The following is a 25,879-nucleotide window of genomic DNA, read 5'->3' as shown; positions in this document are numbered from 1 at the left end:
CCCCTTTCAGGCCGTTGCAGAGAGCGATGAGGGCTCCCCTCAGCCTCCTCTTCTCCAGGCTGAGCCCCCCCAGCTCCCCCAGCCGCCCCTCCCCAGCCTTGTGCTCCAGCCCCTGCCCCAGCCTCGCTGCCCTGCTCTGGCCATGCTCCAGCCCCTCCATGGCCGCCTTGGGGTGCGGGGCCCAGCGCTGAGCACAGCATTCGAGGGGCGGCCTCACCAGTGCCCAGCACAGGGGGACGATCCCTGCCCTGCTCCTGCTGGCCACACTGTTCCTGATGCAAGCCAGGAGGCTAGTGGCCTTTTTGGCCACCTGGGCACGCTGCTGGCTCACATTCAGCCGGCTGTCGACCGCCACCCCCAGGCCCTTTTCCACCGAGGAGCTCTCCTCCGGGAGCAGGGAGGGGGCGAGCACCCCTTCCTCCCGCAGGTGGAGCGGCTGAGGGAAGCAAACCCGAAATGGGACTGCGCGGCCCCTCCCTGCGGCCTTCGCCCCGCGGCGGGGGCGGCCCCTGCCCCGCCGCCGCCCCGGCTCCCGCTTCCCACAATGCCCCTGCCCGAAAACAAAGTCCCACGTGACCAGCGGCGCGGGGAGCCCATCATGGCGTCTCCCAGCGGCTGCCGGCCGCAGCCCGGCGGGCAGGGCGGTGGCGACGGGGCCGGGGCCGGGCCCGGGCCGGCGGCGTTGCGGGGCGCCGAGGAGGACGCCGAGGGGCTGTACGTGGCGGTGGAGCGGTGCCCGCTCTGCAACACCACGCGCCGCCGCCTCACCTGCGCCAAGTGCGTCCAGAGCGGAGACTTCGTTTTCTTCGACGGTCGCGACTCGGAGAGGTACCGGCTGCCCCGAGGGGACGGGGCGGGGGGCGGAACGGGACACCCTCCCCTGCCCCGTCGCCGGGGGACCGCCCGTCCCCGCCCCGCCTCGAGCGGCGGCCGTTGGGCTGCCCCTCCCCCGCTCCCCTCAGGGCCGGAGGGGATGGGGATGGCGGGGGGGGGGTCGGTTTATCCCCGTTCCCCGCCGTTCAGCAGCTCCCTCCCGGGGCGGGGGGCGGTAAACGGGGATCGGGGGGCTCCGGGTGTGGGGCGGGGGAACGGTCCTGCCGCTGCCGGGGCTGTCTGCTGGGGGGCCGCCCCAGGCAGGCGGGCAGAGCAGGACCTGCAGCGTGCTGCTTAAAATAATAATAATAAAAATTAATAATAACACGCCCCGACTTTCACTTAGTCAGGTGCAGCTGTCAGCAGGCGTGCCCGTGTTGATGTAGCCGACAGAAGCTCCAGACAGTTCAGGGCAAAAAGAGAGCCGTGCGGTAGGATATTTGACATGCGTATCTATTTTCAGTAGCATGCGTTAAACCGGTAGTCTTCTAAATCGTTAAGCAAAATCAGGAAGGTGTGCAAGAAAATGGCACCTTCTTTTATTTTCCTGGCTATATAGATAGTCCTAATCACGAGGCCCCTTTTAGAATGACAAAAAATACTCCACTTGAGTTAATCACGCACCTTCCTGCTCCTTTTTGCGAAGTGTTGGCTCTACGGGAGGGCAGCTGAATGAGCGTTACGTCAATAAGCAAATATTCTCATTATATGACTCAGATGCAGCTCACCCCTCCGTAGCTGTCATTCACAGCATGTCCATCCCAGATTCTTCAAAAGTCTGCCCAGCGCCGTCTCTGGAATAGCTCTGATTTTTGGCTGACGCCGCATTCTTGGTCCTTCATTTGTAGCTTCGTTAGCAGCTGTTGAGAGTGATTTCTTGAACTATTTTGGGAAGGCGGTAAGCAGCGTGTGGTGCGGTCTGGTCCTCGCACCAAAGGCTCTTTGCGTCCTTCTGCCAAATACAAGAACAGCCAAGGGGACAGCGGTGTCTTTCTTCCATTAACGCCCGTGGGAACGGGCACAGGGTGTCAGCCAGCATGAATAGCTTGCAAAATTGAGACCTTAGTCTGTCACTGGGTGGGATTTCTTTTTTTTTTTTTTTTTTTTTTACGTGAAAGACTGTGTCATGGAACCACAAACTGTATTTAGTCTTTCTAAAATAGATGGGAAACCTGTGTTTGTGTGAGACTGCTCGGGATTATCTTCAGCTTCCATGAAAAAATTGGGTTTGGCGTTTGGAACGTGAACCAACTATTTTTTCCTGCCTCTTTTGTCGCCTTAAAATTTTGGCTAAACATCTGGCTTAATTATAGAAATTCAGTTGTAGCCTCCATTACGGTGCAACCGCTGTTGTTCTGTGTTAACCAAGGCTCAAGAAGTTTGTCTACCCATCAGAAAAATGAAACCATAAAGAAGCAGCCTTAGCCAAAGTACCAGAAGCAACAGCTTGTTGAAAAAAAAAAACAAAACCCACCTCTTTTTCTTCCTTGTGTCTTCTCATGTGGAACAAGATGAGCTTTTCTGTCTGACAGTTTTCATTGCATCCTCCTAAGATGCTTTAACTGTCCCATTCATCTGTGACTAGAAAATGTTCTGTATAGTTACAGTGTTTCTTAACTGCAGGAATTAGTCTCCTTGGGGGTTTTTTTGTCTTTTTTTTTTTTCCCCTCTGCCTGGACATTGTGGTTCCATCTGTGGGGATCACTGCTGTTCTGTCCTCCTAGAGCCTCCATTCTGGGGGGCTTCCCTGTATTCTCAGTTTCCCCAGGCTTTGTTTCTCCTGCTGCTTAAAACTTTCCCAAGCAGTAGTGCAATTCATTGAAAACAGCAACTTCCTATTAATGAATTAAAGGAGCGACATAACCTATATGAATAACACGACGTGAATAACACAAGCGTGCTTGATTGCCACAGGAACGCTCAGTGTAGGGACAAAGGTTCGTAAAGCTTGGGTTTCTTCTTGTTCTTTTGGAGAGAATGGAATTACTTCTTTTTAAAACTATGCTTGAAACGTTGTGTCTGCATTCTATAATTAATACTTGGACTGGCTGAATTAGAGTGAGAGAGAGCGAGCCTGTCGCGTTAGAGGTCGGTTTTCTTTGTTTCCTCTTTGCAAGCAGCGAGCGGGTGTCTGAATTTCTTGCGATGTGAGCAGAGGGAGCGACTTTTTAAACGGTAACCACGCGCCATGGCAAAGTCACGCAGGGACAGGTGCAGTTCACTGGCTGGGTTTCAGGTGGTGTTTACTGTCATCGTTATTTATTTGTTTATTTTATGCCTTCTAGTAGTACCTGGGTTAATTTTAGATCAGTGTCCTGGCCGGTGCTGGAGGAGGCCGACAGGGTCATGACAAGGGCTTTTCTGTGTGACTCAGTGTGAGAAATGCAGAGCGTGGAAGTGTATGGGGTCACTTGGGTCTCCCGTTTTAATTTTTGAAGTGTTACAGATTGGAGGAAAGGGTTGTTCTCTCTCTTGTGAAAAGTAAAAAAAGCAAGCATTAACCCTCGTATCCAGCGGTGGTTTATTTTTAGAATTTTCTTGTGATTTTTTTTTTCCCCTTATAAGAAGATAAATTATTTCATGTTCTGACAGTAAGGATTATTTCAAATTTCTTTTCATTGGACTGTTTTGTGTGCTAATTTTTATAAAAGCTACAGTAAGATTGAAGTTGTTCATATGTCTGGCAAAAATCACACCCTGTATCTGTGAGGGGGAGAGATTGAGGAGCTGTTAAGATTAATTATTGAAGTACAGCTACAATTAAGGATGAGTAGTCCGGAAGTCCTCCAGTAAAATAATTGCTGATGTTCATCTTTTCATTAGTAATGTGTTGTATATTCAAAAGCGAAGCCGGCATCTTGATGTTGGTTTCAGCTCAGAGATTCTTCTTGCTCCCGGGAGTTTACTCCAGCCTGTCATCTGCATAAATTCGCAGAGTGTATTTTACAAGCACACTAAATGGCTTTGCTTTATATGTCTGCAGATGGCAAAAGCCAAAGACAATGTAATTGTGACGTCTAAGCCTATCTGACTTCTCTAAGCTGTGGGTTATGATTAGGAATAGTGACCTTTTGCAGCACTGGAGTTTTATTGTAGTGAATAGGTACAGTAATGGAAGCACCTATTGCTGTCCTCAACTCCTTCAACATTAATTAATTCCTGTAGATTAGGAAGTCCTCCTTTCTGGTTACTTCTCTCTAATTATGAACGTGTGGAAATAAGCCAGGTAACTGTAGAAAATCTCAACTTAATGTGATAAGACTTGAGAAAAGAGAAACATTTAATGGATGATTTGAGATGTTGAGTTCTCTGCTTCTCTCAGTTTACATTTTATTGGAGTTCCTATAATAGTTCATCCAAAGTTTTGTTTCTTTGCCAAATTGAAAGGCTGTAGATATATACAGAAAAATTCGTTACGCGATGCGATGCAATTAAAACTAGGGCTATATCAAGAAATGGAAATGTTTGCTTAGGAGAAACCTGCTAAAGAAGTTTGTAGGAGCTGTTTGACATAGTTGCTGAAGTGCGTGGTGAGCTGTAATTTTTGCAGGCTTTCACAACTATTTCTATCTTCCCTCCCCAGTAAGAACTTAATTTAGTCCCAGATTCTTGACAGATCATTCAACTTTTTGCTGATGTGATGGACGTGATTCAGGTAATTGCGTTTAGTCAGACTCCGTGCCCATTAATCCGGCTTTGAAAACAAGAATTGCCAAATTACCCCAGCGCGCTCTCCCTGTGTGACTGCCGAGCGGTGTGTTTCTGGGCCAAGTTATTTTTGGTCGCAGCCAAAGGTCAGGGGTACAGTAGGTGTGCATTACTCTGTGGTAAACAGGAGTGTAGTACAGTGCGCTTTTGTAATTTCCACGATGACTGGTGGGGCGAGGACACGCAGGAATAACGACTGCGCCGGGCTGAGCAGCCGGGCTCCAGTTGTACCACATTCCTCCGCCTCACGTGTGGCCTCTGGCTTTTATGCTGAGCACCTGCGTTTGGTTTTGGTTTGTTTTGGAAGGCAAACAGATATTTTTGGTTGACTACGAAGGCAGCAGCCGGTAGTTTTGTTGTTGTTTTAATGCTAATGTCATCTGGAAGGGTGATGACACACTTTCTGAACCCGAAGTTAGTCACCAAGCTTTCAGACTTCAGTACTTCAAGGAAAGAAATGAAGCATTTTAAAGTTTTACCTGAAATCAAACCCACAGAGCTGAGCAGGAGGAGGCACAAGATGCCATCCTGTCAAGGCTTACTGTATAATTCTTTACAAATAAAGCTTAGATATCCCTGAAATAAAGGACTCGATGGGTTGTACGCGAAATGTTAGGCCTCTGTTAGGATGAAATTGTCAATTCTACATGTTCCAGAGGGAAATGTAATGAATTGTTTTTCCGTACTTGGACTTAACCCAAGACACACTTTTGAGGTGTGGATCAGGATGGTGCTGTAACATGGGAAGCACAAAGGAAAGTTGGAAAGCCATACGCTGGCAGAAGACAAAGCACCTTTGCTTTTTTTTAATGCCATCTAAATCTCTTGGCTGTCTCCCTTGCTGTTTGCTCTTACTGTTAGCTTTGTCACTTCATGCTTCATTGCAATTTCTCAATATGCATCATTCATTTGCTATGTTCTTTAAATGATTTCTCAATACGTTGTGGAACGTGGAGGGGAGCAGAACGTGGCTGCTGCATATTCAAAGGGTGAAAACACAGGATGATGACCCCTAAATCGCTTGTTACTGATACAAATTATGTGATTTGGATATCACGTAAAACTCTTGAGAGAGTACTGTCCTATTTGGACCCATTAATTAATAAAGTTTGAGACATTTCCACGTTAGAAAGGAGAAAAAGCAGTTCCTAATGTATGAAAACCTGCATTTCCCACTCCCGGAGTGGACTCGGCTAAAACCATCACAGCTTGTGAAATAACGCAGTTCAGACTAACACTACGGTATCTGAGATAGTGCTCTTAATTTCTCCAGTGACTAGAGGTTTTCAGAGTACTATACGTTTTTCTTAATATACAAAATATTGATATTGCTAAGCTATAAATCTTCTGGAAATAGCAAGTAATTTGCTTACGAGTTCAATAATACAAGCTGATGTTTCCTCAGCTTAGAGGTTTTGTTGCAATTCCTGTGAGACAGATGTTCTAGAATTCTGCAAGAGCTTTATAGGTTTAGCCATTACTTCCAAAGATTAAGACAGATAGTTGAGGCTTAAAGACTCCCACAAGCTTCAGTCTTTTTATTGTTTCAGACAACTTACAATGCCATATTGTGCAAAATATCGATGAAAACATTTAATCTCTTCCAGGTTTTCAGACAAGAAAGAAAGGCTGATGCATCTTAAAACCAAACAGAGGGAATTCCAAAAACAGTAAGTCGTAGTTATTAAATGAAAATAAACTATAAGAACTCTCAGAAAAACAAAACAGTCTCTCTAACGCGCTGTTGCTGGAGACAGACGTAGTCCAGATAGTCATAAAACTTTCAATCATGTTTTTTCCTCTAGTGTTTTGAAGGCCATGGAAGGGAAAGAGATAACTGATCAGCTGGTGAGTTATTCAAAGCGTCCCATAGTTTTTAAACTCTCTGAATTCCTAGATCTCATAGTGTAAAGTTACAATTTACCTTGAGGGCATTGTGTTGCTTTCCCCAAAAGCCTGTTGTAAGCAAAACTTAAATTGGCTCTGCAAGCAGAGTGCTCCAAACCGTCAATATTTTTCATTTCTTACTAGATTTGTTCAATAACTTATTATACTGATTGACTTTATACTAAGTATTCGGTTTGTTTGTGGCATTCTTCTGTGCACAGAACAGTATATGAAATATTTATTTGTTCATCTGATCCAATTAAGAACATCCTGCTCGTTTTGCGCTAAAGCTGCTGGCTTTGTTGTTAATCATTAGTCAGTGTGTTTGAAGTCGTTTGTGCCCTAGAGTTGCTGAATGTTCTTTTTCAGAGATGGAAAATAATGTCTTGCAAGATGAGGATTGAGCAGCTGAAACAGACCATTTGCAAAGAAAATGATGAAATGACAAGACGTGAGTAATGCCCGTGCTTTTGTGATGTGTAAAACCCCGTGCCTCCGAGTGAAAAATCAATCGATGTGAATTTGAGTGTTAGTTTTTAAAAACGGTGAATTTCCAAACCGTCACTTCTTAAATCAGCTTGAAGGCAAATCGGTGAGTGGATTTTAGCCTTTTTATCCTTGGGTTTTAATTAGCAAACAGCAGACATTATTCAGCTCGATGGAGATCATTTTGCAACAGCTTTAAAAGTAAATGCTTAGCAGCCCGTGACTTTGGCTTTGTCCTTAGAGATGACTTTATTCAGTGTAGTGTTTCTGATCGCTTCCTCTTGATAAAGGGGAGCAAACAGCTCTGCAGCTGTTATGAATTTCAGGTAACTGATGAATTTTAACCCACACCTGTCTAGAAATCCTAAAATCCTACTTGAGCAACACTCACTGAAATATGGCACAGGTTGGTGAGTTGCTACCATGCAGCAGCTTCAGTTTTGAAACTCATTAAATATTTTACACATGAGAGATTTGTAGGGTCATTTTTCAGAAGAGAATATGCAGCATTCCTTACAACCTGCATGCAGAGGAAAGATAGGAAGCATATTCAGAAGCGTATCGATTGAATCGGGAACATTTTTATGACCTGAAATTCAAGAGGAGCCATACAGAGAGTGGAAGCACAGGCATATACTTGAGAGTAGTTATAAAGTAATAGCACCAGCTTGCGGTGATAACATCAAAAAGGCTGAGATGCAAAATGATTTTCAATTAATAAGGAGGATGGATAGTAACAATAAGAAATGTATAATAAGAAAAAGATGAAGGAGTAGGCAAGCCTGTTAGTTAACAGGAAAGAGAGCAAATAACAATGCGGAGAAGTCTGAAGCATTCAGCGCCGCCGTTGCTTCGTCTTCTCACAAAGAAAATGTGATCAGCTGCTTAGGCAGATTAAATTTTACATCATGAGAGGACCGCAGGCTAAGGAAAGGAAACAGCCAGCTAAATAGTATTTTGATTGTGTCAGCAAGGCCTTACGAGATTCACCTTTGGGAACTTAAGGAACAAGCTGAAGTAGTCTGTGGAGTACTTGAGAACACAGGAGGGAGAGAGGATGTCCCAGGAAACAGTGAAAACCGCATCTTTTTTTCAAAGGGTGGAGGAAGAACTGATGACGCAGTCATCCTATTATAAACCTCTGACCACTTTGTAGGTAGTTAGAAGATAAGGTAATTAAAAATTGGCGTCACTTTGTTAGGAATAGGCCACGTCAAATCAACGCCTTGTCGGGGAATCAAGCGGTCTAATGGAGGAGAAAGCAGAAGACGCAACGTACCTTGCCGTTGGGCACTGCCCCAAAATGTCCTCAAAGACGTTTCCTCTGGGTGTCGTCACTGTGAGGCTGACACAAAAGGCTAGAAAGGCTGCATTCAAAGAGCTGGGACAGGTGGAGCTCAGCAGGAACCAGTTCCTGGCCCAGTTTTGTTCAGTATTTTCCATAATAGCTTGCATGGTAGGATAGAAGGTGGAATGGAGGAAGCCAAGGTGGATGCTGTGGAGAGCAGGATCAAATTCAAAATTGTGTAGATAAATTGACAATATCATCTGAAAAGAACCGAGTTGAGTGTGCGTTGTTTAGGAAAGAGAAACATATAAACCCAAAGTAGGGGACAGTGGTGGGATTTGACAGGAAACAATCTGGGGAATTGCAAATTAAATAAAAAATATCAATCTAATGCTGCTCCAGAAAGGTTCAGACCTTATTCTGGGTTATACTAATATAAGCATTGTATTTAAGATGGAAGCAATTATCCTGCTGCGCTTGGTGTTGGTGTTACCTCAGTGGAAGTCTGGAGTGCAGTTTCAGGAATTTAAGAAAGATACAAATAACTGGAGAAGGTCTGGAGGAGAATATTAGGGATAAAACACAAGGAATGGCTAAGAAAATTGATGTTTGATTTGGTTTAGAGAAGAGGAAGGTGAAGAAAAGCAACCTTTTCAGCAGGCAGAAGATTATTACGAAGGAGTTAATAACTACTTGTTCTTTTTAGCCTGTGAAGAAAGGGGAAGAGGAAATCAATGTGACTTTGAGGAACTTTGTCACCTTTTCTCAAAATGCAGCTCTGAAGGTGGCAAAATGTTAGGACCAACTGGGGAGGGGAGTTCCTCCGCTTTTCTACTATTCTGTGAAGCACGTTATCCGCAGCTTTTGCAACTTCCCTGATTCACAGTGGAGTTGCTGAGATTTAACCCATGAACTGACCTAACTATTGCCCAGCCAACCTGTTGTTAGCTCAGTTACCCCAAAACTGCTCTTGCAGGTGGACCCAAAATGAACTCTTGCCATGGGTAGCCGACCGATCAGGAACTCAACTTGGTTCACTCTTGGACCACGTTAGAAAATGTAAATAGGTTGTTTCTCTTCTCTTGGATATGGCATAGTTTAGTTTTCTGAAATAAGAACAATTTCTAGAACATTGGGCTCCTGCTTTTGCAGTTGACTGGATACCTCAATAATTGGTGGTGCTTAAAATAAGGTTTTAAAATATGTGTGTTTGCCTTCTGTCTGCAGAGAACGGTCCAAGGAGACAATCTCGCAAATATCTGGCATGGCTCTCTGTTGGGCAGAGATCGGTGTGCCTGCGCTTGCATTTATCAGGCAGTGTAGATGTGTGGGACATAGTGGTGTCCTGAAATACTTCTGGGGACAAATTTTAATCACCTCATAAACTGGGTCATAAAGCAGAGGCGCTGTGCCAAAAAAAGGACAGTTGTTTCTGCACTGGGACTGCTAAAGAGGAAACGTGTGTGCAGTGTTCTCCCCTGCTTCTCAAATAATTGCTGTTGGCCCTGCAGAAAAGGGAGTTCGCTCTGTGAAAAAACAGCCTTTCAAGTACAACGTGAATGTGCAAATTGAACAGGTGGACTTTTTACTCCTCCTCTGTCTCTTTGTTCTGTGTGCAAAGGGAGAGTTTGGGAATATGAATGCAAGCATGAATTGATTTTCTGTTGATGTTACAGGAATGCTTAAAAGAAACTGAATTACTAGCTGGCACATAGGGATTCTTGGTGTCGCTCAGACAAAAGTTGATTTTTTTTTTTTCTATGGTTCCTCTAACAGGGGGTCACTTTATATACCTGAGGATTATTAGTTCTTATCTGCACGGGGAAACTACTCTCACCTTCTTTAATTTGGGACTTTGCATCCCCCACGTATCAGGTCTTCCTTCCTACCAAACACATCATGGATCGCAACAGATCAGTCAGACAACTAGAAATAATTCCTGACGTTTGGAGAAAGCACCCTCTGCGTCTGCGGGGGCAGGCGCGCCCCGAGGGCTACCGGCAGTCCTGGTCTCCCACCCTGCCAGACCAGGGACCAGCCAGGTCTGTGCAGTCCCAGCTCTGCAGGTGCAAACCAGAACTACCAGGAGGGCATCGGGTGCTGGCCAGGCGTGGCTGGGCACAGACCCGCAGATGGGAATCGGTCTTGGGTCCTGTTCTTCGGATGTAGCCTTTAATTTTTGTGCTCCCCTATTGGGAAGACCGACAGTCTGAATGTGTTCTTTGAGGTAGCTGTAGCTTCTTAGAAGTTTTCTTGATTTTAGTAGTATATAGTTGTGGTGGTTGACCCTGGCTGGATGCCAGGTGCCCACCAAAGCCGCTCTATCACTCCCCTCCTCAGCTGGACAGGGGAGAGAAAGTACCACGAAAGGCTCGTGGGTCGAGATGAGGACAGGGAGAGATCACTCAGCAATTACCGTCATGAGCAAAACAGACTTGACTCGGGGAAATTAGTTTAATTTATTACCAATAAAAATCAGAGTAAGGTAATGAGAAAATAAAACCTAAATATTACAACACCTTCCCCCCACCCTCCCTTCTTCCCAGTCTCAGCTTCACTCCCGATTTTCTCTACCTCCTCCCCTCCAGCGGCACAGGGGGACAGGAATGGGGGCTGGGGTCAGTTCATCCCACGCTGTCTCTGCCGCTCCTTCTCAGGGGAGGACTCCTCGCACTCTGCCCCTGCTGCAGCGTGGGGTCCCTCCCATGGCAGACAGTCTTCCACGAACTGCTCCAACATGGGTCCTTCCCATGGGCTGCAGTTCTTCACCAACTGCTCCAGCGTGGGTCCCTTCCATGGGGTGCAGTCCTTCAGGAACAGACTGCTCCAGCGTGGGTCCCCCGGGGGGTCACAAGTCCTGCCAGCAAACCTGCTCCAGCCTGGGCTCCCCGTGGGGTCACAGCCTCCTTCGGGCATCCCCGTGCTCCACCGTGGACCTCCACGGGCTGCAGGTGGATCTCTGCTCCACCATGGACCTCCATGGGCTGCAGGGGCACAGCCTGCCTCACCATGGTCTTCACCACGGGCTGCAGGGGAATCTCTGCTCCAGCACCTGGAGCACCTCCTCCCCTCCTTCTTCACTGACCTTGATGTCCACAGGGTTGTTCCTCTCGCATATTCTCACTCCTCTCTCTGGCTGCAATTGCTGTTGTGCAGAAACTTTTTTTCCCTTAAATATGTTGTCACAAGGGCATTACCACCATCACTGATGGGCTCGGCCTTGGCCAGTGGTGGGTCCGTCTTGGAGCCGGCTGTCATTGGCTCTGTTGGACACAGGGGAAGCTTCTAACAGCTTCTCACAGAAGCCACCTCTATAGCCCGCACGCTACCAAAACCTTGCCACACAAACCCAATACAATAATGCAGCTTTGAGTAGCAGGTGCCACGGAACATCCTTATTGTAGCTCTGGTCTCGTCTGTGCCTTGCAACCAAAATATATCAGTAAAACGATGTCGGGGCTTAGTGCTTCCCTTCTGTGCACGGGGCAGTTATCCCACTTCTTGATTACAGGAAAGTGATCCCTTGCTGTAAGAGAGTCTGACTAACACTGTTTCTTTTCGGCCATAAAAGTGGAAAGTAAGTGACTAGTAGATGGGGGCTTTCGTTCAAACTACGGTGCATTAAGAGTTTTAGACGTGTATTTGGAGAGTGCGTGTCATGGTTTAACCCCAGCCAGCAACTCAGCCCCACACAGCTGCTTGCTTGCTCCTCCCTGGTGGAAGCATTACTGCAGTCAGTTATTTTATAGGAGAATCAGCAGATGCTCTTGACAGAGAACTGGAAGAGTAAAAGTGAGAAAACTCATGGGTTGAGATAAAGACAGTTTAATAGGTAAAGCAAAAGCTGCGTGCACAAGCAAAGCAAAGCAAGGAATTCATTCCCTCCTTCCCATCGGCAGGTGGGTGCTCGGCCATCCCCGGGAAGGCAGGGCTCTATCACACATAACGGTGACTTGCCAAACGCCATCACTCCAAACGTGCCCCCCTTCTTCTTCCCCCAGCTCTATATGCTGAGCATGACGCCATACGGTGTGGGAGATCCCTGGGGTCAGTTGGGGTCAGCTGTCCCAGCCGTGTCCCCTCCCAGCTCCTCGTGCCCCCCAGCCTCCTCGCTGGTGGGGTGAGAGGCAGAAAAGGCCTTGACTGTGTGTCAGCACTGCTCAGCAGCAACGAAACCATCCCTGTGTTATCAACACTGTTTCCAGCACAAATCCAAACCATAGCCCCATGCTAGCTACTAGGAAGAAAATTTACTCTATCCCAGCCAAAACCAGCACAGTGCATGTAAGAAATATTTTCCTATGCTTTTGAAAGACAGAGGAGGTTAACTCACTCTCTTTAGCACCATATGTTTGTGGAAGCATTACTGCAGTCAATTATTTTATAGGAGAATCAGCAGATGCTCTTGAGGGATATTTTTCCAAGCCTCGGTGTGCCCGACACATGGAGACAGTTGCAGCACTTCAGTACGTAAGCGCGTTTCTCTTTACGTGACTGGAAAGGGAGATAGATAGTCAGCGTTCCCTTGTGGTAGCAAGAAGTCTGCGCCGTTGGGATCCAAGCACTTTAAGAGCACATATGTGAGTGCGAAGCCCAACTAACAGACACGAATCGAAGCAGCAGTGCCAGAAATGGTGAATGAAGATGCTGTCTGCACTTGATTTTGGCTGCAAGCAATGCACGTCTTTTTGGCCAGCACCTTGCAAACATGTACAGTCAAGCTATTTCTGTCATGATGATTACCTCAGAAGTTTAATTAAGCTGTGAAATCTTGGCTTTTCTGCTCCAAATCCAAAAACAGCTGGGTAAAAGACAGGGAAAGATTAATCCCAATTTCAGTCTCTTTGGAGATCTTCAGAAAAGATTAAAAAGTTGTACCACTTAGCAGCTGGAAAATGTTAATAGTTTAGCAGGGTTTTCTGTTTTAAGCTGCTGTAGATCTTGTTTTCTATAAATATTAATAACGCTTTTCTCAAGCTTACTACAAGTACCTCACAGCTCCTTTTCCAAGGCTAACATCTGCTGCTGTTTTCACAGACACAGAGGGGCTTCTGAGAATTAAGGAGGAGAACCAGAAGCATTATCGCAGGGCTCAACGGCATCAGGAGAAGAAAGAGAAGATCCAGAGGCTTAACCGCAAGCTGGGAGACTTGGTAGAGAAAAAAACCTATGACTTGAAAACCCAGTATGAGCATCTGGCAAATCTTCGTCGGACGCATATCCTGGAGCTAACATCAGTCATATTTCCCATTGAAGAAGTAAAGACAAGCATGAGGTACAGAAGGCTTATACTTTTGGACTCATTTTGCTTAGCTTTAGACACCCAGAAGTGAGTCATGTAAGTCTAAGCCAGACGCTCTGGCTCCCTTAGAATCTGTGGGGAGAAGGAGGTGTTTCCCAAAGGCAAAGCATCTGACCCAAAGATGGAGGTCCAGAATAGAAGAATCTGGAGGTGCTACCATCTCCCCACTGAGAGATCATAGAATCATAGAATACTTTGAGATGGAAGGGACCTCTAAAGCCCATCCAGTCCATCCCCCCTGCAACTGGCAGGGACATCTACAACCAGATCAGGTTGCTCAGAGCCCCGTCCAGCCTGGCCTTGAACGTTTCCAAGGACAGAGCATCTACCACTTCTCTGGGCAACCCATTCCAGTGTTTCACCACCCTCATTGTAAAAAATTTCTTCCTTATATCTAGTCTGAGATCTGAGGTATATGTCCAATGTTAAACTTTCTTAAAATAGATAATGAAAAATCCCAGAACAAAGGAGAGTAGTTTGGGGAATAAGGAGTTTTGCAGGAGTGTTTCTACAAGCATTTTGTTCGCTGTGAAATCTGGCTAAGTGCCTGCCAAGTACATCTCTGATTGTATTTTTAAAACTCCTTTAAAAACACTCTGTTCCTCTTCGGGTGCTACAGAGATCCTGCAGATGTGTCTTCTGAGAGTGACAACGCTATGACCTCTAGCACTGTGAGCAAGCTCGCGGAAGCCAGGAGAACCACCTATCTCTCTGGGAGATGGGTGTGTGATGATCATAACGGGGACACCAGCATCGGTATCACAGGGCCTTGGATAACCCTTCCCAATAATGGAGACTATTCAGCCTATTACAATTGGGTGGAAGAGAAGAAGACTACACAAGGACCAGGTAAGGCCCGAGGTCTGATTGGGCATCTGGGATCCTCCAGAAGCCGTAGAACTTGCAGCCTTGGATGCCAACAGAAGGGACCAAGGAGCAGTAGCCAGGTCCGTTTATTCTCACCCAGACAAACCTGAGTCAGAAATAAATACCTCAATATAGGTCCACTGAAATCCTCTTTTGCAGGAAATGCTCACTGGGACACAGCGCGATGTAATAGAGAGATAAAGTTAATTATTCACAGTTTTGACATGGTTCGCATGCCGTCGTTTTAACAGGAATTCCAAGAATTACTATTTTCTACCAACTTCTGACAGATTTCACTGTAAATGATTGCTGGATGCAGGCTGTTCTCAATACTTAGAAATGACATTTTCCAGGGTAGACTTCAGTAACACATTAACACACCCACTGAGGCTTCACTTAAAATGAGACTTTCATGATGTTTTTATTTCTTTTAGATATGGAACATAATAACCCTGCTTATACCATCAGTGCTGCATTGTGCTATGCAACTCAGCTTGTTAACACTTTGTCTCTCATACTTGACGTAAATCTTCCCAGGAAGCTCTGCAACAGGCAAGTAAATGCAAGCCTCTGAGGAGGTGAATCAGTGACCAGTTTTGACTGAGCTTAATTCAGTTTGGTTTTGTGAACGAAGTCATTACTTGGAACAGCTTTTATGGTAACGGTTGATGGCTCGTGGATTTTTGGGCTGTTTAATTTTGGATGGAGGGCTAGTAGGATTTTAGACCACAGTTAACAGTCCCTCCCTTCTTTTTTACCTCCTGAGAGTGTAGACCAACCATCCTGGTTGAAAATAACAGCTTTCTAATTGACGTGTTCAGCATCCTCAAATTAGAAATGAAATATGACAGTCCATGAATAGCACTTTTCATTTTATGAGACCCTACTGTGCTTTACAAAATCCCAGCCCAATTCAGCAACTCTTAGTCACCTTGAATAGCTCCACTACGTTAAGCGCCGTAGAACAAGGCCGTATAATATGGCGTGGCAGCGATCTAATTCTCTTTGGGATAAAACAGCAATATGGGGAACATAACCTGGCTGCCAGACGTCGGGGAGTGTATTGCATGAACCCCATTTGTGATGAAAAGCTCTGTTAGATTTTTAATGTCTATGTGGAGCAGATGGGATCCGTACAGAAGAAGTCCTGAGGAAGCTGTAGGCCTGGTCAGTCTTCCAGAGGTCTCAAATAAGCTGCTGAGATTCTTTTAAGTGTTTAAAATAGCGGTTGCCGAAGTGAGGGCACAAAAGTTGTGTAGGGTCTCTACGTTTTTTTTATGCTGCTGTGTGGGTGCTCAGGCTTCACAGGAGGAGAAGGTTGGGAACAGGACATGATGGAAGATTTAAAAGGAGAGGCAAAAGAGCTTGGCTGCCGCGGATCATTGAGTTTCATACAGGTTACATCACCTGTCCTGTTGAAACCAGTGAGACTAGGGCAAGCAGTGCTTGTGGAGGAAATGCTAACAGTCTTGCAAGGTGAAAAATTCATCTCCCGAACACTCTAAAACTGGCTGGACAGTTTAAACAAGTGCTCGCTGCGAGGACCCTTACTCCGGGGTTTGTCAGGAAGCCAGGGCACAGAATGCCGATTGCTCCAGTAGGTGTATTTTCACAGCATTTTGCTTTGTGTATATATATGTCTGTGCGTGGTGTTTCAACAGCGAGTTCTGCGGAGAGAATCTCAGCAGACACAGGTTCACGCGGGCAGTGAAGAAGCTGAATGCCAATATCCTTCACCTTTGCTTCTCTCAGGTAGGGGGAGTGCCCGTTTGGATTCTTTAAATAGCTTTTAAAATATCAACTGTGCCCGCAGGTTTCCTGCAGTAACTGATCATGTCTTTTTCTTACCTCCCCCATGGTAGCATGTAAATTTAGATCTGTTGCACCCACTGCATACGCTCAGGAACCTTATGTACCTGGTCAGCCCAGACACTGAGAACTTGGGCAGGTAAGAAAAGCAGTATCTCAACTCACCTGTGACTGAATCCCTTTTGAAGTTATGCATTTGCCTTGTTACTTATAAGGGAAATTCTTCTCTTCTGCTCTACCTATGGATCAGTCCTCGGCACGTCAGAAATCAGGGTAGTCACAAGGAGGAGACAGGAGAGGACAGAAAAAGGGGGTCCTGAGTAGAAAATTAGATTTCAGAGATGTGTGTATGCTGTGCTTCTGCATGTGGCAGGCTCTGGGGACTTGTTTCCCCTACGCCCAGCAGCAGGAGCTCCTTCCCTCCAGGGGACAGCAGCGCATGTGCCAGGCGGTCTCACTGGGCTCCAAATAGGACCCTACCCACATCTTGCCAGCATGTAAATACCTAGGAGCATCCAGCAATATAAACCCTAAAACGAATACTAGGTAAAGCTTTCCCAAAATACTTCCAGTCAATGAACACCCTAGCCCAAAGTCAACACTTCAAATAATACTAATTTCTATGTAAATTAAGATTAAAGACAACTTTTCTATTAACTTAGTACGTGATGAAAAGAACATCAGCTCCTGTGGGCTGCACGCACCAGGCTCAATAATCTTCCTTTTTTTTTACAACTTAAATATAAGAAAGCCAACAACATTGCTTCCCTGTTGGGATAATCCAGTCACAAGTCACTTGTGCCTGAGACAGTCTGCAAATAATTGTTTAATCTGACTTACTGCTTTATTCCCCCTTAAACACAGTAATATTCTGAAATCTACTTTTCCACTTTATTCTTGTGTACAGATCTAGTTTTATTTAAAAACCCGCAGTGCCACTAAGAGGAACTGAATGCATGCCTCTAACCTTACCTTATGTTCTTTGGGTATATCCCTACCGATTCAGCCCAAAGACACGGGGAGCCAAATCTTTGTAACCTAGCTCAGTTTGGAAAAAATGATGTGCTTGCTGCTGCTTGTCTGAAAACAAGGAGAGTGCGGGAAGTACCCAGAGAATGAAGAACTGTGTCCTGGAAAGCGGCTGCTGTAAAAGATCCGCATGCCACAGCGGACAAAAAGCTAAGCCTGACAGATCCCCAGGGTGTGAAGGAAAAGGGCTGAGCAGAGAGACGGGGCTCACTTCTCTGGGCAGACGTTACAGAGCTCCGCAGGCATCAGTCAGGTCCAGGTAGTAAAAGAAGAGGTTACAGGAAAGAGTTGGAGAAAATACCTCCAGTGAGGAGAACAGTTTAGTCTGTATAAAACTGTCCTAGCTTGCTAGAGAGGAGACTGGGAGGTGACTTGATTTCCACGCCTTCACGGGGAGAAAATAGAGGCTACTGAATGGCTTTATAGACACCATTGGAAGCAAAGAGTCTGAGCTGTGTTGAAATGAGGCGCATGCGCTTAACACGGAGTTTAATTACCCACAAGAATGAAGGTGGGGAGTCTCCGTTTCCTTATGTCGTCCTGTCAAGGCTGGATGAGTTTCTGGAATGGACGCTTTCATCGGGCAGAAGTTGCTGGGCTCAGGACAGGGGGAACGGGTGGAACGTAATGGCCTTTGTTGTAGAGGAGGTCACCTGAGATGATCTAATGGTCCCTTCTGGCCTTAAACATGATGACTCTCTTCTTATGTTGCCTTGTTAAGCAGAATGCTTTGCCAGAAGGCAGCGCTCCCATTCCTTTCCGGATTATGAAAGGGGAGTGTTTACCTTTAATTTCTCAGCTGTCTGCAAAGGTTGCAGCAACCAGCTCTATTTTCCTTTAGATATCTAGGCCTATCGTTGCCCAATAGTTTCCTTTATAAGCTACTGTTTTCAGATACGTATAATTTTACCAAGCTTTAATTGTCTGGATTAAAATTTTCCATGCTAAATCACTGCTTCAGGCTCCCGCTTCCCCCACTAAGGCTGGAGAAACACTCTTACCCGTGTTAAACTCTTCCTCCTGTTTCACTGAGCAGCTTTCTGCTTTGGGATGAACTTTGGCAGGGACGCTGCTTGCCGCGGGGAATCCACCTTTCACTGCCCCCGTGAAAACCGCGGGCTCGCTGACCGTGGGTCACGGGCCTCTGAAACTGCCTGCTTTGGCCCAGTAAAGATGTATCAGATTTTGGCTGCCAGCGCAAAGCAGCAGGATGGGGTGGGATGCAATTGCTTCTCCCACCAGGCAGCGGCAGCAGGAAACTTGGAGTCGCAGCCCTGGTGGGTTGGGCTGGGACCTCTGGAGATCACCCACAGCCGGTTACTCGGGACCGCGGGGGTTTGGGTTCCTCCACTGATGGAGACTCCACGGCCTCTCTGGGCAACCCGTTCTGGTGTTTGACCAGCCTCGTAGTAAAAAAGATCTCGAGATGTGGCTCGGGGTGAAGCGCTGCTGTGGGAAGTCTCCACCGGTGAGTTGTGCCAACCCCGTTCTGTCAGTCGTAAACTACACCCTTCCCCTCGCTGACAGAGCCGCAGCCGCCTGGGCCTGGCCAGGGCTGGTGTCAAAAATAAAAGCTGTTCCGCATCAAGCTGAGATTTCCACCAGCGGAGCCGTGAGTTATCATCACTGGCGTTTTCTTTCGCGTGCGCGCGTTTCGCTCTCCGCTGCCAAAGCAGAACGGCTCTTCCGCCGTTCCTGCTCCGTGGATCGGAACCCAGCTATCGCTTCCTTGGCCAACTGTTTTGGTTTCACCGCGGTCACAATACAGTTATCTCTGTAGCCAGCGAGTTTTTCTCTGCCAGCTGATAAACAGAGAGGTGTTTTAATTTCTCTGCCGTACGTGTGACAGAGCAGGGTGCTTTGGCGTGCCTAGGACTCACGCCAGCGAAGCGACGGTCCCTCTCCCGTGCGGTACCAAGGGGGCTGACGGCGTTGTCTCCCTGTTGGCAGGTCTGGACCCTTCGAAATCAGCGCTGATCTCGAAGACTCCATGGAGTTTGTGGATCCCAGTGCCACCGGCGAAACGGATGAGAGCGGAGACGAGCACGTCAGCGATGAAGAGACGGACCTGGGGACAGACTGGGAGAATCTGCCGAGCCCCAGGTTCTGCGATATCCCCTCTCAGCAGGCGGAGATGCTGCAGAGCCAGAGCACGCAGGTATCTCAGCCCATTGCCAGCAGCAGCGCTGGGGGAATGATCTCGTCCGCTGCTGCCTCGGTGACCTCGTGGCTGAAGGCGTACACCGGGCATCGCTAAGGAGCCTGGGAAAAGGATCGTAGGATTTGTGGAAGGAATCCCTCCCCGACAATGCTGTAGTAAACCTTACATATTCAGTTAAGTAGTGCCTGGAACAAAGAAAAGGTCAGACTTTCATTTTGTAAACCAGAAAAACCTTTTTATTTACCCAAGATGACTGTGATGGTACCGTTTTGTAAATGAGCTAGCTACGTACTTCTGACGGATTCTGTGACGGCACTTTGTGTCTTGGTTCTGTCTGCGTCGTTGAGTATCGAAGCAAAAGGAACCGGTAGCCTCCAGCTCTACTTTCTGAAGACGAAACAGATTTTGGAGTGTTTGGATCGGGAAGAGCGCAGAGAGAAGGCTGCTCAGTCCGCAGTCTGGACAGTGGGGCAAATGCAGTTCACATTTTCTTAACTCCTTACAGGGTTTTCGTTCGTGTGTGTTTTAAATCTGTCTTGCGTAATGCAAAAATGCATATTTCTAAATTTTTTTCATTCAGGACATGAAAATTATGCATTTTTAACATGTTTTCTAATCTCTGTTGCCATATTTTTAATACAAAGAATCAGCGTGGACAGGAATTCACACAGCAAATTGCTCTTATTTTAGATTTGGTTGTGAATCTTTACCCAGTTTTGCCATGGAAAACTGGCTTGTTTCATGCTGTGTCCGCCGGTAGGTAGTCTCGAAGTTTCGTGTTGTGCTGTCCAAAGCACACAGGCTCTTTACTCTTAATATCACACACCAAAGAAACACTGGACGTTCTCTTAGCTAGACCCACATTTGACGCCGATACAGGATTGCGTTGTTGCAATAATACTCATCAGTTACAACACCGTGTTGCCACCTTTTAATATTAGAAAAACCTCATTTCAAGCTAGTTTCATGAAGTCACGCGCTCTCCACACTACATGCATTTGAAACCCTATTCTGTTTTATGTTTCTGGTGGGGTTTGGGGTTTGTTTTCTTGTTTACTGAATGCCAAGAAGTTGATTTCATTTCGCTGCAGAAATGCTCGCGGCGCAGCTGGCTGGCATGTAAAACCCCAGGAGGTGCGATACCGAGAGATGCGTTCGTTAACGCGCTCCTCCGCTTCCCCTGCCTTGCGGTATGTATTCCTTAAGGATGGGTTTGCTCAGCGAGGCTTCCAACGTATGGTTTACATTTTATATAGCTGGGACGTTGTACTTCTCCACGGGGTAAACCGACGTACCAGCGTCCCCCCGTCCCAGCAGATTTCTGCCACCCTTCCCCGCGGCGCCGCGGCTCGTAACGGCGCGGCTGCGGGGAGCGGTGCGCGGGCCACGTCCCGGCCGCGGGGCTGGCTTGCCCGCCCGGCGCGCAGAGCGTTCCCTGGTGGTTTCGCCCTGTCCCGCTCCAGGCCGGCCACCGCTGCCTCCTGCCTCCGCCGAGGAGCGGGTGGGAAAGCGGTTTTGGTGCCGACGCCTGCGTACCGGGGTGCGGGCTGAGCATCGCGCCTGCCAGCCGCCGCCCCTCTCCTACGGCGGCTCTTTCTCTTTGGCCTTGGGCTGGGCGTCTGTCGGCGGCAGTTTCTTTTAATTTTTCTTTTGTTTTTTTTTAAACCAAAGACCCTTAACTCCGCACTAACAGCACGCACGTCGTTAAGATGACGACACCCTCGGTCCTACCGTTCTTTAGGTCTGAATCCCAGAGTTGGGTTCGGTTTAAGAGAACAGCGGAGCCTCCCTCCACTCCTGCAGCCCGAGGGGGCCGGTGCCCCCCGGCAGCGAGCGCTGCCCGGCCGGGGCCGGGGCCGGGGCCGGGGCCGGGGCCGGGGCCGGGGCCGGGGGGTTTGGTCGCCGGTCGCTCCACAGCACTTTACTCGCTCGCAGCTATCGGATCCTTTGCAGTTCGGAGCAACCAGCCCATGCCAGTACTGTACAGTGGGCTCTCAGTGTCGCGCAGCCCCCTCTGCCTCCCCTTTATTTTGCACTGGATCCCACCATATAAATATTTTCTCTTCCTTTTTGTTTTTTTTGTTTTTAATACGCATTTCAGTCACTCTTCCATTGCTGCCTTTGTGCTGCTTTGAACCCTTCAAGGTCAGGCCATGATTCAGCTTCGTACACCGTCATTTACTTACTTAGGGAAAAAAACAACACAAAAAACCCTTTTAAAGCCATATACTTCATAACCGTCACGTTTTCCAAATAATTTATTTGCAACCGTGTCGTATTCTGAAAGTGCACAACGGCCCCGCGCGGGTGTTGAAATGCATCGGGATAGGTCTTTTCACAAAAAGTTTTTGTAACAGAACAGAGATTGTGGGGTTTGGGGGTTGGGTTTTGGTTTTTTAAAGCGTTTTGCACATGTGTAGCTGAGAAAGAATCGTGTGTGTCCAAACCCGGAGTGCCATCGCCAGGCTTCGTTTCCCAGGTGGCTCAGGGGGCAGGGGAGGGAGGGCGGGGATCTCCGTCATCGCGGGTATTTGAAGACAGCCAGCGGAGCGTTTACCCACGCTTTGCCAGCAGCGATGCGGGAATTTCAGTTCAGGCCGTGGTTTTTGCCCGGGACCGGTGACCTGGGGTGGCCGAGCCGAGGGAGAGCCCGGCTGCGAGAGCCCAGCCCCGCGCCCAGGCTCCCCCGTCGCCTGCGAACACGCGGGGCCTCTGCAGCTTCCGAACCAGATGTAACTAAACACAAGTGTTTGGTTGGGGTTTTTTTTTTTTTTTTTCTAAATTTTATTGTATTATTGCAATAAATCTTTAACAGTAACTTTTTTTAAAGTTGTATATTTATGTTACTTCTGTGTGGTCTGTTTTTAACGGCGCTGGGGAAGCACACAAGAATTTCCAGCCTTCGAAGCATCACAGGGACCAGACCTGTTACAGTGCGGTCGTGCAGCGGCGGAATAAGCGATACCGATTCTAGAAAAATACTCTTACATAAAATAACTGCACCTCCGTTGGAGCGGGTAGAGGAGTCCTGCAAAACGCGCGCGCGTCTCCATACGGACACGTAAACGGATCCATCTCTCGCGGGAGCCTGGCTTCGACCCGCTCCTCTGCCGGGCGATGGTGGTTCCCGCAGGTGCTGAGCAGGAATTACTTCTGCGTGCAAGGGAAGGCGCTTCTCTTGACGAGGTCGCTTCGGAAGGACGCAAGCGTGTGTCTTCGGAAGGAGGTAACCGCTGAAGCGAACCGGCGGGTGTCTGAGCGACGGGGATGGGAAAGGGCCGTGCGTGTCGGCAAGAGGCTGCTGAATGATGGAGGAGAAACAAGCCAGCCCGCTGAATTTTTTGCGGCAGCTACCTGACGGGGAGGGCTGATGCCGGAGCAGCAGCAGCCCGGGGCTCCTGCGCACGGAGCGGGGGCAGTTTGCTGCCTCGGCCGCAGCGTGGTCAGCCGTGGCCACGCAGGAGAGCGGCCTGTGCGCAAAGCCAAGCCTGGCTCTAAGCTCAGCTCATACCCACGGGTTGCTTAGGTCACGGCTGCTTAAGCAGTGCCATCAGCAGGAGGGTTCGTCCTCTGCCGACACCGGTTTGTGGCGGGCGAGCAGCCCCGTGATGCCCCAGCCAACCTCCAGGGTTGCCCGGAGGGGCCCAGCGCGGGCTGGGGAGCGGAACCGGCCCTGGGCGAGGCTTCGGCACTGTCCCCACCTTGCAAGAAGCTGGGACTGCAGACGGAGGGTGGATGCATCGGCACAGATTTGTGCATGTGGGAAATGGCAGTTCTGGGGGCTGGCACGGGGCGGACGCTGCAGAAAGTGATCTGGGGCCAAGGCAAGGGAGCTGAACGCCGACGGCACTGCAGAGCCTCGCTCCAGGGAGCAGCGAAGGGGAAAAGCGGCTGTAGAAACGGGCAGGAGGCAGCGAGGACCCAAGCGCAAGCTCAGCCACGGGCGGCTTTGGCAGCGGCATCCGTGCCAGGAGGCTCCCAGCGCTTGATGAGAACGGGACACTGACGACCAACATCAACGTTACTACAATTTCTTCACAGGCGTATCTGGAAATTCGGTCCCGACACGCCGACCGCTCCCAGGCAGGGACGGCAAGCACGCAGCGCACTTTCGTCCTCAGTTCTTCTAAACACTGAATTTTGTAAATCCAACACTGGACTCTTTTTTAATTGCCTCTTAGGGAAAAAAAAGTTCATCAGACCTTGTGTTCTCCCTGACCTGGCCCTGAAGGAAAGAGAAATCTGCACTTTGCTACTTTATGGGAGAAAAAAAGCTCGTAGGCAGCTCCGCACGGCCACGTTCAGAACCAGCCCGCCGCTGGACGCAGAAGTTTGTGGCGTGAAACAATTCCGAACCAGCGACGCTGTGCAGCAGGGATGGGTCCGGCCAGCAGCGCACTCGGTGATGCATAAAACAGCCTGCGCTCCTCAGCTCGGGGGGAGGCGGGGACAGGGTCGGGGAAAGAGCAACTTGTCCTCCGCATTTAACTGCTCCAAGGAACAAAATAACCCAAGGCTGTTATTTTATTCTCATTTTTCCCCTTGTTCAACGAAGGTGACCAAAATCTCACACCCTGTTCCAAAAAAAATGACCTCACTGGCCCCTTATCTAGTTAGTTACAAAATATTTTCCTCTGCTGCTTCTATTCCAGCCTCGCAGGGACTTTCCTCGCCGCTGTCAGCCCGGCGCAGGTTATCTCAAGTTTTCCAGTCTTGGGTGGGGGGCAGGAAAGCAGCTTCTTCCCCCTCTTCCTTAACTGAAACGAAGCTGAAAGCCTTTGACGCTGATGGCTTTGGCAGGACGATTCCTGCCAGAAAGTTGTTTTGCTGCACGTCCCGGGGGATCGAAGCTTGGGTGAAGCCTGCGCCCCGTTAGAGAATGAAGTCACGGATTCAGGAGGGATCCTGCTTATCCTCTCCCTCTTCACAGCTGATGAGGAGGCAGCCGCACCCTCCTTTCAGATTTCTCATTTCATTCCTCCTGGTTGTCATCACGTCTGCTGCATTGCGGGGATGGCTGAGCAGCGCCGGGAGGGGAGCCCAACACCCGGGGTGGCAGGCACCAGGTAAAGCAGGGACTGGGAAAAAAAAAAATAAAATAGCATCCTTTTTAACTCTACCGTGAACATCCTGAGCTTACCAAACCCCCGTTTCAGGCTGTAAGGGCTGTCTTCTTTCTCTTGCTGTTAAGGGAAAGAATAAAAGCAGCAACCTTCAAATCCTCTCTGTCCTCAGGCTCTAAACCAAGGCGAGTCGCCCCGCGCGATCCCACGGCGGCTCTGGGCGCGCGCGGGCGAAGCGGAGGTTGGCGGGTGTTCGGCCTGGCCCCGGCAGCCAGCAGCCTTCCTCGCTCGTCCGCATGTTGCTGATCTTGCGCCGAAGGTCAAGATGCGGTGCAGAGCCCTCGCCCTCTCCCCGGTGCTGCCCTGGGGGCTGCAGGGCAGCGGAGAGCCCGGGCCGAGCCCCGGGGACGGTGGCACCGGCTCTTCTTGCACCGGGTCAGAGGTTTTGTCTGCTCCCGCTGCAACGATGATCGCCAGGGTCCGTCCTTGTGCCGAGAAGAGGCACAGAAGGAGCCACGGCTCTTTGAGGGACTCAACAACGCAGGCGCAACTGCCGCTCGCCGCTGGGCTCCCGTCGCCTGCACAACGGCTGCCGCTCCACTTAACTCCGCTCCCAGGAACCGCAGGCGGTGCCGGGCTGCCCAGGGCACATTCCCGGACTTCCAAACTGGTTAGCCTGTGGCAGCGAGCTGGGCGCAAGGAGGGCTGGAACCGGAGGCTGGAAGAGAGCACTGCAGGAGAGGAACGTGTTCGAGGAAACACAGGAATAGATGCCACGCTCAGCTCCCATTCCGAGTTCGAGGAATTACCTTTCCGAGTTCAAGGAATTACCGTTCCTCTGCACTTCTAACGCCAACGCTCACAGCTCCCCTTCGAAAGCACCGGCTCGCACCTCAGGAACAAGATACCGGAGGCTGAAGCGGAGCAGGGCGAAGCAATGCAAGGATTCCTCTTGCGAGGGAAAAAATTCCACACGCGGCAGACGGCAAAGCTTCCAGCACCTCGCTGAGCCACGGCAACTCCGCGTTCATCCTGCTGGACCCCCGCTCCGTCCTCGGGCGCCCAGCACCCAGCCGAGGGGCCACGGCGAGAGCTGAGAAGCAGGACTCGAAGCGGAGAGCCCCAGTTCTCGCAAGTCGCACGCACCAGCTTTCCGGACAAGAGGAGCCTCCGTCGAGCCTCTGCCGCGCACACGGCCGATGGGAGGGGAAGGAAAAGCTGGGATTTGTGAGCGTTACAGCAGGAACTTCTCCAAGTAATACAGGCTTGGGGTGGTTTTGCTGCTTTCTTTTTTAGCAGGAGGACGAGTTTGCTACGGGAAGCAGGCTGCAAGTCTGAACTACAGCACAGTACCAAGTTTCTGCCACGTGTTTTACAGTATTTTTATTTTGGGGCAAACGTTTTAC

The 25,879-nt window shown here is 48.9% G+C and overlaps 1 protein-coding gene across 2 annotated transcripts; it reads left to right on the top strand.

Moving 5' to 3' along the window:
- Positions 1–544: 544 nt before the first annotated feature.
- Positions 545–25,876, top strand: ATG14 (autophagy related 14; the record flags this gene model as incomplete). 2 transcript variants are annotated; one of them, XR_014228779.1, is made up of 11 exons in its annotated part: positions 545–828; positions 6,189–6,251; positions 6,387–6,429; positions 6,838–6,919; positions 13,280–13,517; positions 14,164–14,393; positions 14,846–14,963; positions 16,073–16,163; positions 16,274–16,359; positions 19,200–20,600; positions 22,226–25,876. XR_014228779.1 is itself a non-coding variant. In XM_082317821.1 (10 exons), 10 exons carry the CDS (start codon positions 545–547, stop codon positions 19,504–19,506), a joined length of 1,542 nt encoding a protein of 513 aa, XP_082173947.1. In that variant the 3' UTR covers positions 19,507–22,245. The 2 variants fall into 2 exon arrangements, 1 of the variants encoding a protein (XP_082173947.1); XM_082317821.1 differs by having other exon boundaries at positions 19,200–22,245.
- Between the last annotated feature and the right edge of the window lie 3 nt (positions 25,877–25,879).

This window comes from Platalea leucorodia (genome assembly GCF_965183815.1).
Source record: "Platalea leucorodia genome assembly, chromosome: 7".
Lineage (NCBI taxonomy): Eukaryota > Metazoa > Chordata > Aves > Pelecaniformes > Threskiornithidae > Platalea > Platalea leucorodia.
Note: the sequence above shows the minus strand (reverse complement) of the source record. Positions and strands in the feature narration are given on the sequence as shown.